The following is a 16571-nucleotide window of genomic DNA, read 5'->3' on the forward strand; positions in this document are numbered from 1 at the left end:
GTGGGTTTCAATTCAACTCAATTCAACTTTATTGTCATTATACAATACAGGGTTGTACAGTATAACGTAACACTGTGTTTCTGTGACTACTGTTATGCAATGTGCCTATTTCTGTCGGTGCTTTATAACCCAACCTTTAAAAAGTAAGCGCTCTTACTAAACAAATACATTATGTTAACTGATAAAAAATCTAAGATAAACTTACCTGTGCAGTTGTTTGTTAGTTTTCAACTAAAGCTTTTTCTTGTAGTGCTTAATAGTTTGCTTATGCTTGTGTTTGCATTTTTTTTAATTAATCAAATGTGAAAGAAGGGATACTAGATGTTTTGAGTGGTTTTAAATATAAAGTGAACAAAAAATTCAACACCAGCCACCAGCCACACATTTTTTCCACAGCTGATATCTGGCAACCTTGGTGCAATTGGTAATGTATACCAAGAGAGGGTATTGCATTACCTGTCAGTGTTTCAAGTTCACTTTTCACCTTGCTTTTACAGATGTGACCGAACAAATCAAAAACAAGACTGATTTAAATACTAAAACGGGTTATTGGAAACGCTCAGGTGATTTCACAAGAATGCCACGCCATGTTTTACTGAAGGTAGGGTGACCGACCATACGTCCTCTTTTTCCCGAACATGTCCTCTTTTTGAGACCGAAAAAAATGCGTCCGGCCGGGATTTTTAAATCAAAAATGTCCGGGATTCGGCTTTTCTAGTCTGCACTCGGTTTGTTTTTAGGTCTTTTTAGGATTGCATCTGTTTTGTTAAAATAAGTCTGATTTTCACGTGCACGTACTAACACAGAGGCTCTTTGTCAACACCGTGATGCTGCTGCATTCTGTGGAAATTACTCAGCAAGCACTAGAAGACACATCTTACTGCTGGGTTTCTACTGATGGGAGCAAGTAATTAAAGTGAATCAAATTAAAGTTAATAACACTCCTAATAAGTCAGATGATACGATTGTACAATACATCAAAGAAACTAAAAAATAAAGGGATTTTTATTTATAGGTAACAACTGTTTTTTAATTTGTTGTTATTATTGTTTAGGGCTTAACACTGAATGTGAAGAAATAAGACCATAAAGGCCCTTGTTAAAGAGCAGCTGTACATTTATTAAAGTTCAGTAACACAGCTGGATGGTTATTGACTCACTTGTCAACTATTTAAACCTCGACCTCCCCATACACATTGCCATGGTGTCACCAACGACATGAAATACCCCCCAAATACCCCCATATTTTGGTTTTAAAAACCAAAATATGGTCACCCTACTGACGGTAAACTAATAAGGCACTTAAACTTGTAAGTTCAAGCACATTTTTTATCGTATCTGTATCAGTAAGACCAAAGTTGTTATTAATGTTGTTAAGCTCGCTGTGTTTTTTACTTTTTAAGCTGAATTTGGTCCCTTCGGTGTCCAGCTCTCACCTACATTCTCTCACCTATAATCTTCATTCGTGAGGTAAACGGACTGATGTGTTCACTTTTCTTCAAGTCAAGTTTTGTTCTTTGAAAATTGTTTAAATTCAACGAATTAGTTTGAATTTTTTCGACTTTTTTCTTCTAAATTTTAAGTTCCATGTCCCGCATGTCTCCCGTCTCTGCAACGGCTCGGTGCTATTGCTAACTGGAACAGCAATACAAACAGAAAGCTAAGCGATGACAGGAAGGTCGAATCTGATTGGATGAGCGGGTGGGGTTGATGACGTACGCGTCCGTCAAATAAGTATTCGCGTGCGATGTGAGCGGAGGGCAGTGAAGCGCCGGACTGCGCACAGCTGTACTGACAGAGATAATCAATAACTAGTACATTCAGTAACCGAATTCCCTCCAGATTCCACGCTTTGTCGGCTGTTTTTGGATTGAAAAAGCCAATGCATGGTGAGCAGTAAGACTATGTTAGAAGAGCATCAGTACATTTTGGGCAGAACTCTGTGAAGCGAATTTGGGAGAAGCCTGTTGGTGCCAGTTGCTGTTACTGGGATCAGAGTCACATGTAAGTGCACTGTTCTTTTAATGTGTGTACAAGTTTATTGCTCAGTATCTTAAAAGTCTATAATGCAAATTTATGTCTGTAAATATCTTGATATTTATCTAGTGTTATCAGTCATTCTGATGCATGCATTTAGGTATTTAGTAAAAACAAAGGTAAATAAGTGTATAGTAAATGTAGTTATGTATGTACATATGTAGTTTAAAAAACACCAAGCTCAAACTTAGTGTTTAACTGCAGTTTCTGTTTAATCCCTTGACACTGAGAACTACTGTATATTCTTGCTTTATTTCATAATATCTGACTCTACATTACAGGCATAGGCATTTGTAAAAGTTTGGACACCCTTGGTTAAATTGAAACTATGGTAACACTTTCTCTACAGAAATACTTCTGCACATTTTAATGCACATTTACTGTTTATTTGCCATATTTATGTTTAAATAAATGACTGATTTGGTCAGTTTTAAAACCGAAGGAACTTTCTATTTTTTAGTTGTGATATGATACTCACATCACTAAATCCAGGACATCATAATGGCATACTTTAGGACAATTGAAAAATGTAGTGAATTATTTTATGTCTTAAGTCAAATTCGCACCCATTTACCTGAAAATATGTTAAAGTTGAACATGAATTTGTTTAAGAGTAATTTTAACCCTAATACTGATACTTGGTATCAGATTAGGACATTTCCAATGTTTATTGTAAGTATACATACATACATTTTCTGGTTTTACTGTCAGTCTTTCTAAGGCATATACTAGTCATTAGATAAAACTATAAATAGTTAAATTACTTAAACCCACCGGGCAATATATAAATGAATGTTAAATAAAAGCTGTTACTTTTATTCAGAAAATATTTCTTGAAATTAGCATATTCAATACGGATTCACAGATTAGATACATTATTCATGTAATTTAAAATAGTCTGGTTCCTCTTTTTATATGCATACACTGTATTATATGTGTCTAAATCTCATACATTCACAGCATACAATTTGATTTAGGCCAGTATTGGTCAGATGGTTACATTAAGTTCACTCTAGACAATTTCAGCCCTGATTTTCCACTTGCTGACAGGTTTGAAGATCGCAGAGGTGCGCTCCAATTGACTTTTGCCTGGGGCTTGAAAATCCACTCTTGATTGCTATGTTTAAATTGTTTATTAGCACCCCATATTTTCACAAATGAAAGATAATCGTACCTGTATGTGTGCTGCTTTGTGCTTTTACGATTCTTTCAGAAGTTACATTTTATGGCCAGAGACATCAATTAGCACCCCACCAGCCTCTGAATCACACAAAAAATGCCATGCTTGGGTGGCAAAATGGTCAGTTACTCTAGGTCACCACCACTGAGATCTGGGTTCAAATCTCTGACAAAGTTTGCTGTTTTTTCCCATGTCTGCATAGGTTTCCTCCAGGAGCTCTGTTATTCTTCCTACCATCTAAAGACAGTGTTTGACAGTAAGGAATCATGTGTAACCTGTAACTACATGTCCTGTCATAAATGTAACCGAAGTGTAAAGCATAATGTTAAAATCCTAATAAATACATAAATAACCAGCACATTATCCCTAAGCTGCTCCACTGGATCCAGTTTGGGTATCTAGTGAACTTCTTGTCATCTTAGTTGAAGCAGTGTGCTACTTTGCTATTGTAACCAGTTCACCTTAAGGTCTGATTTGTTGTGTGTTTAAAGATGCTTTCTGTTCCCCACTCTTATAAAAAGTTGTTAATTAAGTTACTGTGGATTTCCAGTTATCTCTAACTAGTCATGAGTCTCCACAGGTGGGTACGAATTGCAGACCCATGCCCATCCACCATGCCATTTATGGCCGGCAGAGAGAGCATGGGGGTGCAGATGATGTGCCGATTTTTCTTAACTGCACCTTGTTGAGCATTATTTCTCTCCAGGTTTTCTCTGTTTATTCTCTTTTCCAAGAAACTAGAAATTTTTCTCCCCTAATCTAGTCGTGTCCGATTACCCTGATTGCGTCCTCTATACTGATTCGACCCTTCACCGCTGACTGAGGACGCCTCTCAACCCCCCTCCATCACGTACACTCAGTACAGAATGCATTTTTCACCTGCACGAGTCGAGTTCATACACTGACGAGCACTGTGTATGGAGGGCCACACCCCCATTAGCATTATTCCTCAGCCCTGTGCAGGCGCCGTCAGTCAGCCAGCAGGGGCCGCGGTTGCACCAGTTATGAGGACCTATGATCCGACTTCTTTTACCCTCTAACCCTGAACAACAGCCAATCATTGTTCATGCTGCCACCCAGCCCAGTCGGAAGGCAGAGCTGAGACTCGATACGATGTATTCGAAACCCCAACTCTGGTGCGCTAGCGTACTTTACCACTGCACCACCTGAGCGGCTTTTCCCAAGAAACTTAGTTGTCACAGGCAGCTTAAGCAGCTTGTGATATTGTGACAACCAGTTTTCAATTCTGCTCTGTCGCTTTTCTATTCACTTTCTTCGGTGCGGGCTGTGGAGGTTTTGTGCCTTTCATTTGTTTCTTTATTGTTTTCTGTTCTTTTGGCCATCTTCATTATGTTCCCTTTGCACAATTTGAATTCCTGCAGGTGTGGGGCTACACCTGATGTGGTGCGACCATCCCTATTACAGCAGAAACAATAGGAAACAGTTGTTCATAAGAAACAATGGCACAATGATCAAGAAAACATTTTTGTTTAATTTAAACACTATCACTATCTTCAGAAACATGTTTCAGAATTGTTGGACTAAGTTGGTCAGTGTGTTATTACCATTACCTGAAGTCTCTTTTGGCCTTATTTCTGATTTTTTGGAATGCACAAACCTTTCTCATGAGGACTAAAAGTGTTCCGGTCCTGGTTCCCATTCCTCCTTTTCAGGGCATGGTTTCCCTCTTTGCCTCTCCCTTATCCTTTTTCCGCCATGGAGAAGGGAGTGAGGGAAGTCGAAGTGGGGGATTGCACCGTGGCCTTGGGCTTTTGTTTTTGGAATGTGCCGCTGGCCAGGAGTCCTCTTGCTCAAACATTTTTTCAGCCTTTAATTTTTTTAGTATACTTATTTTTGAAGATTGGCACTAGTAATATTAGTAATGTTAAATGTTTGTGTTGGTGTGTGTCTGTCCTGGTGAGCTGTAGTTTGGGATTAGCAAAAGGACTAAAGATTATTGCTATGAATGCATAAAATGGTACTGTCCATCCATTAAAGTAATGCTAGTTCCCCAGCTGTTCCCCAGACCTGGACGCTGATATGCAGTTCTAAGCAATGTAGTAATTTCATTTGGAAAAAAAACTGCCATTCATTTTATTGATTTATTATACAAAAGGTTGCTGAGTTTATGGAGAAACAGCATGTGATTTTATGTTGCCTTACCCTATTCCTAATCTTTTTACAGTGATTAAATAAATGTTGTACTTAATTTATACACTGTTAATTTACAGTGGACCCTTGAGTTACGAACGGTTTACCATACGAACATTTTGGGTTACGAACGATCTTTTTCAACTTAACGTACAAACATATTTTGGACTACGAACTGAAATTCACGAAACACGTGACGTCACGAACAAGTTAACTCCGACCGTCTCTCTCTCTCTCTCTCTCTCTCTCTCTCTCTATATACAGTATATATATATATATATAGTGAGCGAACATTCGGACAGCGGACGGTGTTTTTCTGGTGTTTTCTTTATATTTTGTAAAATGTAATATTACACGTACTGTACTGAAATGTGATGTGTGTTTGTTATTGTTTATTATTGTTTATTACAGGAATGTCTATTCTATAATTTAAGATTTAACGGAAAATATACTTGTAGTTATAACAAAAAAGACCATTTAAGACATTAGAAAGGTTAGGTAAGGGGGTGATTTGGGAGGTCTGGCACAGATTAATTCTATTTACATTATTTCTTATGGAAAAAATAGGTTTAACTAACGAACATTTTGACTTAAGAACAGCCCTTCGGAACCAATTAAATTTGTAATGCCAAGTTCACACTACACGACTTTCTGATTTGCCGGGTCGCTGTACAGTTCACACTACACGACTGAATCTTTTGCACTCGGGAGTCTTTCAGTCGGTGTGTATTTCACACTACACGACTGATCGGTGATGGGGGTTTCACACTACACGATCTATCACCAACTGGAATCACAGGTGAGCTTCTCTGGTCTCCCAAACTACGTTTTGTCATGAAAACAAACGCGAGAAGTGACGAGGGGTTTAATGATACCACGTCCAAAAATGCACGTCAACAAGTAGCGAGTGATCAAAGTGTTTGTGCGCTGATGTGCAGTGTAAAATCAAGGAGGAAAAATAAATGAATCTGAGTGGATTTGGCAACATGAACAGTATGGATTGTTCTATAGTAAGTTGGAGGTTAATTAATATTTTTGCTATGCAACGTTGGTGTTTTGTAGAGAACGATCAAGTCAGAAATACTGTAAAGCTTGTGTGTGTGCCGGTGTATTCTGATATAAACTATATTAAGCCCCTGTCCCACCTGTTTACACTCCTCTCCTGCGTTTCCCTTCACACTGTATCTTGCGTTCTCATTGGCTGTTTGACATAGCACTCATTGCCAGTCGTGCAACTCAGATCAGATATCTGACATGCTAGAAATCTCGATCCGGTCGCCGAGTGCTCTGCGAGCCGGTCGGATCGAGTTGTTGGGTAGTTCACACATAGCGACTGAGAGCCGAGTTTTGATCGCCGTGCAAACGCCGAGTTGCTCCCGAGCCGGCAAATCTAGCGCCAACCAGTCGCCGAGCGAAAATCAGGGCAAAAATCGTGTAGTGTGAACTAGGCATAAGTCAAAGGTCCAATGTATTTGATTTATTTTAATAATACTGCAGATTTTCATTTTTCAAATTAACATTTTTAAAATCTCAGCCTAGCTAACAGTATATTTATCCACATTTCCATGTCTGCTCCAGTGCAAATTTTCACACTAATGAACTGTTTGACTAGTCAGTCATGAGGAAGCTGTTAATAATTAGATTACCCAGACACAATCTGACACATTTTATTAGTGTGGATTCAGCTTACAGCCCACTAATAATTATGTTCTATCACAGGTGTACATCAATAAACAATTTTTCCATTTAATTTCTAGTAACCTTTTATCCTGGTCAGGGTCGTAGCAAGTCTGGGTTCATTGGGGATCACAGGGTAAAGGACAAGGATTACACTGGACAGGGCGACAATACATCACAAAACACCATCAGACATAGCCAGTCATGTCTGTTTAAATGCCTGGTTGGTTGATAGCATCATTGAGTGATGGGCTGGTAAAATTGACCATGGCACCACCGGAGTGCCATAAATACACATACGACTGCAAATACCTCATGCAAGGCTGTTCATCTTATTCCAACCAGCTTATCAGCCTAGATTTTAATAACAATTCATTTACTTTTCTACAGCTCTTACATAAGTAATTAAATAGTTTTCATTGAAATTTTTAATAACCCAGTAAACACTGGCCTGGTATTTTTCCTTCAAATAGCTTTTAAATGATTTGTATACATGTTTGCTTTTCACTATCCACACAAACTGGCAAGGCAAGTTTACCAGTCATACATTAAAGAGGATTTAAACGATTATGAATTTCAAGAGTATCAAGAGTAAAAAAATGTCAATAATAAAATTTGCATAATTTCTAATTAATTATTAATTATTGATTACTACTTAGATAGATGTATGTATAGATGTATGTACAGTTTCATTCTATGTTTTGTGAATGTTGGAAGTAAAAATTCATAAAATATTCTTAACAGAGCTCACAAAAATATGGCATTTTAATTCAAATTATTGTGCACAGCTTAATATTGCAAAAAGAATCAAACACAAAAAAATCATGTCTATAATCAGTGTTTTACTGATTACTGATCAGTGTTTTACTGCTTTTTATCTTTTATCTGTTATTATATAATTTCTCTTAATTTCTATTATTTTTCTATATGTTTAATTAAAAAATAAATTGTAGTTGTCTATTGGGCACACTTTTCTTTCTCTGTAGATGTTACGGTTTAAAAAATAAAATAAAATAACCAGGACTGTCCAAACTTTTGAAAAAAAAACTTCTTATCACACAAAAATCTATTTAGTGTGTTTAGTATACAGCGGTTGGAAGATGGGTATTTTTTGTGTTTTACGTTTCTTTTGAAACAACATGAAATGTCCTATTTTTACCATCCAGTCTGTTATTTCATTAGAACAAGGCTGTTTGTTGGTTTTTTTTTTGTTTGTTTGTTTTTTACCATAGTCACAAATTTACAAATAGATTTAAATAGGCTTTGCTTACTCAAAATGATCTTAATTATTAGGTGTTAGGTAATCCCTAACGTCAACCAGCTTTTTGACATGATCAACAGCAATATGTAGCTTCATTCAGGCTTTTAATTTTCACATACTTTCTTGCCAGTTTAAATAAATAATTTAACAGCAAAGTTAACTTTGGTCTTCAAAAAAAAAATTATCATAGAGCCATGTAAATGATTAAATGTTAAAAACAAAAAGCCGCCCTTGGCTGTTAAAGATGTTGCAGTTTATTTTGTTAATTCTTTTTTGTTAATATGTTTCTCTAGTTGGTTGACCATTTAGTTTTTTTTGTTTAAGCTTCTCTACTACTCTTCAGCTGTTAAATCCTTAAATATGGTATCCTGTTGGTTCCCCAGTGGAAACTCTGTTGCCTCCCGCATTCCATTCCTCCCACATTTTGTGCTTACAAAACAGAACTAATTTTTATTTTTCAACTTTTGATTGGATCTACTTTGGAGCTGTTCATTTTTAAATAAAAAAGTAATAAATGCACACCTGCCTGCAAATCCAAAATTAGATTTTTTTTTGTACACCCAACTTATTAAAAAAAAACATGTAATTTATCTGGGTTTTATTGCTGCAGAGTAGCAATCAAATTAAATACACATAGCTCTTCAGCCTTGATTCTAATTGTGTAGTCTGTGTTGACAGAGAAAACATTGATTTTTACTTAATTCATTTTTTTTTTGTGTTCACTGTGAGAGCGGTGTCTCTGAGGGGAGGAAAGGTAAATGTTTCTATGAGTAAGCATAAAACCCACATGACTTTAGCTTGGTCTTGCTACCTATAACTGCAGCAAAGGGTGGTAGTTACAATGTCTAAAATGTATTAGTTTATTAAAATGATAATGTTGTACAATAGATTTTGGCAATAATTAAATTAATTTATTCATCTTTATTACTCTACAGAGAAATTACTAATACTGTACCATGTATATTTTATCATGGTATATTCATGGTATCAAATACAAAAAAATTTAGCCATAAATTGCAAATCATTTGACCTGTATTTGTAATTAAAACAGCATAAAGACATTTAATATTTTACTAATAAACTTTATTATATATATTGGCTGGGGGCATGGTTACCACTGTTACCACTGTTTTGAAGTCATTTAGAAAGTGAGGTCACCAAATGGGTGAAAGTGTAAAGGTGGATTATTTATATTCTTGCTTGATAAAACTCTTCAGGCACAGTTTAGGGTCTCTGTTTGCATATGTTGCTTTTAATAATAAGCCAAACATTTTTAAAATAAAACAGTTCAGGAATGCAGGCAGGCCATTCTAAACCTGCTCTCTCTCACTAAGAAACCACAATGTTGTAAACTTGCGTGTGGCTTGGCATTGTCTTTGTGATACAATAAGGACCTTGAAACCACCTCCTTGTTTCTACACTCACTGTCCATTTTATCAGCTCCACTTACCATATAGAAGCACTTTGTAGTTCTACAATTACTGACTGTCCATCTGTTTCTCTGCATTTTTTAGTCTGCTTTCAACCTGTTCTTCAGTGGTCAGGGTCCCCACAGGACCACCACAGAGCAGGTATTATTTAGGTGGTGGATGATTCTCAGCGCAGCAGTGACACTGACATGGTGGTGGTGTGTTAGTGTGTGTTGTGCTGGTATGAGTGGATCAGACACAGTAGCGCCGATGGAGTTTTCAAATACCGTGTCCACTCACTGTCCACTCTATTAGACACTCCTACCTAATTGGTCCACCTTGTAGATGTAAAGTCAGAGTTGTTTACACATCTATTGCTGCTGTTTGAGTTGGTCATCTTCTAGACCTTCATCAGTGGTCACAGGACGCTGTTCACGGGGCGCTGTTGGCTGGATATTTTTGGTTGATGAACAATTCTCAGTCCAGCAGTGACATCGAGGTGTTTAAAAACTCCATCAGTGCTGCTGTGTCTTATCCACTCATACCAGCACAACACACACTAACACACCACCACCATGTCAGTGTCACTGCAGTGCTGAGAATGATCCACCACCCAAATAATACCTACTGTGTACTGGTCCTGTGGGGGTGCTCCGGTTTCCTCCCACAGTCCAAAAACATGCAAGTGAGGTGAATTGGAGACACTAAATTGTCCACGAATGTGTTCGATATAACCTTGAGAACCGATGAATCTTGTGTAATGAGTAACTACGGTTCCTGTCATGAATGTAACCAAAAGTGTAAAAACATGACGTTAAAATCCTAATAAACAAACAAACAAACAAACCTGTGGGGGTCCTGACCATTGAAGAACAGCATGAAAGGGGGCTAACAAAGCATGCAGAAAAACAGATGGACTACAGTCAGTAATTGTAGAACTACAAAGTGCTTCTAAATGGTAAGTGGAGCTGATGAAATGGACAGTGAGTGTAGAAACAAGGAGGTGGTTTTAATGTTATGGCTGATCAGTGTATGTTCCCCTCAGCGTTAACAGTTTTTTTAACATTGTTGATATCTGGCTTTCACTTTGAGCAGAACTGCATTGTTAATTGTTAAATAGAACAAAGTAATTGTATTTACTGTTGATTTTATGTATTTTATATGCTATTCATTTGTCTTTTAAAATGTTTAGATCTATCTATTGTCTTTGGTTTTGTTGGCAACATGAATGTCTTCAGTTTTGTCTATTTTATGCAGGATGGCTAACATGAATAACATCCCGATCTTTCTGCAGTCAGACCAAAAGCTCCAGCTGTAGAGTGATGGGATAACCCTGTACCAAGCCCAGATGGTGCAGCGAATGTAGCTCGTCAATCCTCAATTACACATTCCAGTACAATTCTCTGCTGGTGACACTATGATTGTACATTCAAATAACTGAACCGCTACAGTACTAATTCTTTGAAACAAAACTCCCAAGCCATAAACTGTTGTGCTGACCTTCTACAATGACTGACCCTGCCCTCTGACCCAACATACTTAACAAGTCAGGCTATTTAAAATATTCTCCTTTTGGAGAAAACCAACACGATTAACATTTAAAGACAATTGAAAATGTCAGAGTCTCCAAATAGAGACCCTCCTCTTGTGCAGCTTCAAGAAGTTGATTCCAGCAGGGCAGGAGGCCGAGTCATCTCATCCATCCTGACTTCTTCCTCCTCCCCAACCATGCCCATGGAGAGCCGTCCCATCTGCATTGCTTCACCCTATACGGATGTTGGTCATGACTTCACCACACATCCTTTCTACAGCCCTACACTACTGAGCTACAGTGGACCCCCTCTTGCCGATTGCCCCTCTGTGGGTCAGTCACTCAGCCCTACGCTCTTCTGGCCCTCTCACAGTCACATGGCAACTCTGGCATTGCATCGGCCGCAGGCGCACTGCCAGCAAAACCAGCTGAACAATTGTACCTGGCAGGAGCTTGCACCTCGCAGTTACACATCAGAGGACAGCAGGTATATCTCGCTCTCAGTGAACTTTTAGCGCAGCTTGTGCTTTGTAGATTTTGCTGTATTGTACCTGCCTGCAGGGTTATGTTGTGTTCAGTACATTTTTGTTCGTATTAGATTATTTCTTTAAATAGAAATACAATCTAAAGTGGATTTTAAATTGTACTGTACTTACCTTTATCTCAGTTATTAACACTGTAACAATATATTTTTTAAAATAAGACATAAAATTCTTTACAAGCTTTCTTTATTTGGCCAATGTATGTGTACGCAAATGTGGGTGCCAGTAAAAAAAATGGTGAGAATAGAAACTACTACACTTAAAGTTAGTAAATTAGTAAATGTATGTTAACTGTGTCCAGTGTGAGATGATTGACACTCTCTCTTTGGTCCAGCAAACCGATGGGGAAGCGGTCAGTGGAGTGTGAGGAGAGTTTCAGCTCAGCAGAGAGTAAATCAGATATGCACTTCTGTGCAGTGTGCAGTGATTATGCCTCTGGCTACCACTACGGTGTTTGGTCCTGTGAGGGATGCAAAGCTTTCTTCAAACGAAGCATCCAAGGTAACAAACCTCAACACATTATACACCGGGTTAATAAATCTGGACAAATGGACACATGCACAACATGAATTGTTTACCAACTTTCCCTTTAACTTCAGTATTATAGTACAATTAGTACAATCAAAAACATTCTTACTCACAACACTTCACTCTCCTAATTAGATTTTTTTTTCATTAGAGGTTGCAAGACCTTCCTGGTCTTCTGTCTCCGGTCTGAGAGTTGAGCAGGTTTACAGCCCCAGGGGTCTTAGAAGCAGAGCACACTGTTCCCTCTTTAGAGTTTAATAGGAGGCCGTACTGCCATTCAATTCTGTTTTTGTTTGTTCTTAAATTTGTTTATCCAGAGGACTATCACACTAAAGCGAGACATAAACCGGGTTTCCATCCAAACGTTTCGCAAGTGTAATGCGCATTAACGAAATATCGGCAGAAAAAAAGCGAAAAATGTCGCATTTCCATCAACTACAGTTATGCGAAAAAACCTTTACATGACGTGTCAATGCGCTGCAGAGAAACGAGCAAGATGGAGAGATTTAATTTGGTTTTTGCTTTAAGTAGAATTGTATTTACAACCATTTGCCATCTTTTTATGTTTATGTTGTTTGCAGCTAAGAGACGTCGGGCAGAACGAGCAATGGCCCATCTAATGTGGGCTCAAATCTCCGTGCCACGGCGACGTTCACCTCACATCTGAGGATAAACGCACTAAACTATTTTGGTAGCACATTGTGCAGAACCATTTTTCAGACGAGCTTTGGATCAAGAATTTCAGAATGTCAAAATCAGCCTTTGATGAGCTATGCACCATGATCGGGTCATCTGTAGAGCCAAAAGTTTACAGTCACCGGCCACCCGTGCCAACTGAAAAGAGGATTGCTATTGCCATGTACAAGCTGGCCACTTGTGCGGAGTACAGGGTAGTGGGCGAGACGTTCGGCGTAAGCGTAACAACAGTTCACCGCAGTGTATACGCTGTATGCCAAGCAATAACATCAAAACTAATGAAACATTACGTCGTATTACCAAATGCGCAGGAGGCAGAAGAAATAGCACAGCGTAATTATGCAGTGTACCACATACCACAGGTGTACGGTGACTTAGAGCTTGAAACGTCATCGTTTATTCGCAAAACCCGTTTCCATCCCCTTTTTTCGCATTTCGGCGATGCGATATTTTAACTTTTCCACCTCGTTCAAGTGTGAAAACTTTTTTCGAATTTTGATCTTTTCCATCCAGGTTTTTTAATGCGCATTTTCAAAATTTGCTAAAAGTTGGTAAATGGAAAACCCTCTATAAGCTGTGTTCCCTTCTCGTTGTTTAGTCGGTTATTTAAAGAATGACATCTGTTTCATCTAAGCTCTTCAGTGGGATGTGCTTAGGCTGCATAAGTATGAAACATAAGTCGTTTTCAGCTTCATTTCATACTTCTGCACAGGGTGGTAGAAGACATAGAATATAAAGTATTTGCTACCTCCTTGTATTTATTTATTTATTTTCATACATTTTATTTATGCACTTTCACCCTTTTTCTCCCAATTTAGCATAGTCAGTTTGTCTTCCACTGCTGTGGATCCCTGATTGTGTGTGAGGAGGGTATATTGCTGCTTACATGCCCGCCGACGCGTACGCAGTCCTAGCGGATCCCTTCTTTTATGCTCGTGCTTCTGTGTGTTTATGCGCTGCATTTCATTGGATTGGTGCCCTGTCCATGATGTATTTCAGCTTTGTATCCAGTAATACTGGGTGGTTCCAGACCCACCAGAAGCCTGACCAGGATGAGAAATTATGAATTAGAAATAATTTCATTTCTCTCAACTGTCTGTGTTTTTTGCAAGTATCACTAACTAGGGAATATGATTAATGTCAGTGTTTTCATTCACTCAGCGGCTTAAGAATTAGGCTGTTGACAGCTTTTATTACTACTTTTTAGCTTTTTGGCAATATCTTGGTCACAGTCTAATCAGAAAGAAAAGACACATGCTAGAAACACAGCATTTTATAATGTAAAATATTTTGACCTATTGGAGAATAAAACAAAATTGTTACACAGTCCTTTTTTAGTTTTAGTTTTTAAACTTTGTTTTTACTGGGCTACTGAAATATCCCAAATCAGAAAAATTGGAAAAGTATGGAAAATGCAAATAAAAGTGTTTATGAACCCAAGGTATTGCGTGTTGCATGTTTTGCATGTTGCGTGTTTTATCTGGTCAAATTTATTTCATTTAATATGCAATAGACGTTCATTCCTGCATTTCAGGTCAACACCAAGAGAAGGGTTTCAGGTGTTACTTTGTACCATTCTTTCTGCAAACACATCTTAAAGTGTTCAACAGTACAGTATTTTTCATTTCAAATTCTCCACACATTCCCTGTTGGGAATAGATCAGGACTGCAGACAGGCCAGTCCAGTACCCATTCCGTCTTCTTCCGTAGATATGCCTTTGTAATGTGTGCAGTATGTGGTTTTGTACGTCCCAGATGCCTCAAACTCGACACTGGTTCTGGACATGGTTATCATAAAGCTTTTTTTGTAGTGGCGTTTGTGAATGTAACTGTATTGTAGTGCTAGGCAAAGATTTGCCAAAGTAATCCCTTGCCCATGTGGTTATGTCAGCTATTGATGAATGGCGGTGTTTAGCTTAGATGTGCGCTCTTTTATTTACGCACTGAAATTCCTCCAGATTTCTTGAATTTAATCAGTTCATGATATTATGCACTGTAGAGGGGTACATATACAAATCCTTTCCAATCTTTTTTAAGGAACATTGTTTTCAAACATTTCAATACCTCTTGCATTTGTTGAACTGGACATCCTCTGCCCATCTTTGCTCCTCAAATCCTTTCATGGATACTTTTTTTAAAATCATGATTACAATCACCTGTCGCTATCACCTGAAATCACACCATCATATAGAGTTTTATTTCAGTACTAGCCCTAAATTATCCCAGTCACAACTTTTTTGGGATGTGTTGCAGGCCAAAATGCGGCAATGGATGTATGTTAACAAATGAAATTAAGTTGACCAGGCAAAATAAAATAATAAAATAAAAGTTAAAGTAATTGTAAGAAGCACTGCTTTTTTATCATCTTTTTTATATTTTATTTTTTTATATATTTTGCATTTTCCATACTGTCCCAACTTTTTTGATTTGGGGTTGTAGTTGGACAAATTCGAGAGAAGTATGGGAAACCTCTTCTAGGTATTAAATGTATCTGTAAAAGAGCCACATGTTAAGTGCAACTGGTTCAGTCTATAATTTCCAGTTTAAACAGTGCTGCCTGAATGCTGAATTTTACTGCTGATTTTACCTGTGCTGTCTTTCAACTAGGCCATAACGACTACATCTGCCCTGCAACCAACCAGTGCACCATCGATAAGAACCGGCGCAAGAGCTGCCAGGCCTGCAGGCTTCGCAAGTGTTATGAAGTGGGAATGATGAAATGCGGTAAATATTTACCACATTCTTATAAGTCTCAGTGTGATTTTGTCTTTTTATTATCTCATTCTAGACTACAGTCTTTCTAGACTACAGACTACAGTTTTTGCCAAGTCCTAGCTCTCAAAATGTGAACTTTGCTTTATATACTTATTCTGGACTTTGTCATGCTATTTTGTAATTATGGAGTAATGACATGATAACGCACACACCAGAGTGTGTAAAGTTACATGCACAAACTTCAAAATATCTGTATGTTTTGTAACACATTGTATAGATTCCCATTATTTTTTATATTTTTGTTTGTATTTTTTTGCTTATCAGCAGGCATTTTATAGACATGCTGTTAGAGGTGAATATTTCAATTGGCTTACTCACCACTGAAAAATAATTCATTAGATCCCAGCTAAATTAAACCCTTGTTGCTATGGATACAGATTTGTTGTTTATCCACTAGGTTTAATTTTCACTAAAGTTTAATCAGCCGTTTATTCAGCAGTTTATTCAGTTTGATCTTTTTGACTTCTATTTAAGGCTTGGACATCAATACACATGCAAAACTGCTACCTTAAAACCTAGAAGACCTTTTCGTTCTCTACTATATTAGTTCTTTTAACACATTAACAGAGTGGTTATGCAAACCATAGCTGGTTCATTAATATATAACATTAAAACCACCCCCTTGTTTCTACACTCACTGTCCATTTTATCAGCTCCACTTACCATATAGAAGCACTTTGTAGTTCTACAATTACTGACTGTAGTCCATATGTTTCTCTACATGCTTTGTTAGCCTGCTTTCACCCTGTGAAATGGTCAGGACCCCCACAGGACCACCACAGAGC

General features: G+C 37.8%; 1 protein-coding gene across 2 annotated transcripts in view; it reads left to right on the plus strand.

Moving 5' to 3' along the window:
* The first annotated feature begins 1947 nt into the window (after positions 1-1947).
* The window catches only part of esr2a (estrogen receptor 2a), a 29098-nt gene continuing 14474 nt past the window's right edge, over positions 1948-16571 (plus strand). For both annotated transcript variants that reach the window (XR_010013736.1, XM_063002219.1), the window contains exons 1-4: positions 1948-2003; positions 10972-11732; positions 12122-12288; positions 15619-15735. Coding sequence is in view for 1 of the 2 variants with exons in the window: in XM_063002219.1 (XP_062858289.1) it covers positions 11329-11732; positions 12122-12288; positions 15619-15735 (688 nt within the window). In the remaining variant the exon portion in view is untranslated. The remainder of the gene's footprint in view (positions 2004-10971; positions 11733-12121; positions 12289-15618; positions 15736-16571) is intronic.

Source organism: Trichomycterus rosablanca, chromosome 9, assembly GCF_030014385.1.
Source record: "Trichomycterus rosablanca isolate fTriRos1 chromosome 9, fTriRos1.hap1, whole genome shotgun sequence".
NCBI classification, from domain to species: Eukaryota; Metazoa; Chordata; class Actinopteri; order Siluriformes; family Trichomycteridae; genus Trichomycterus; species Trichomycterus rosablanca.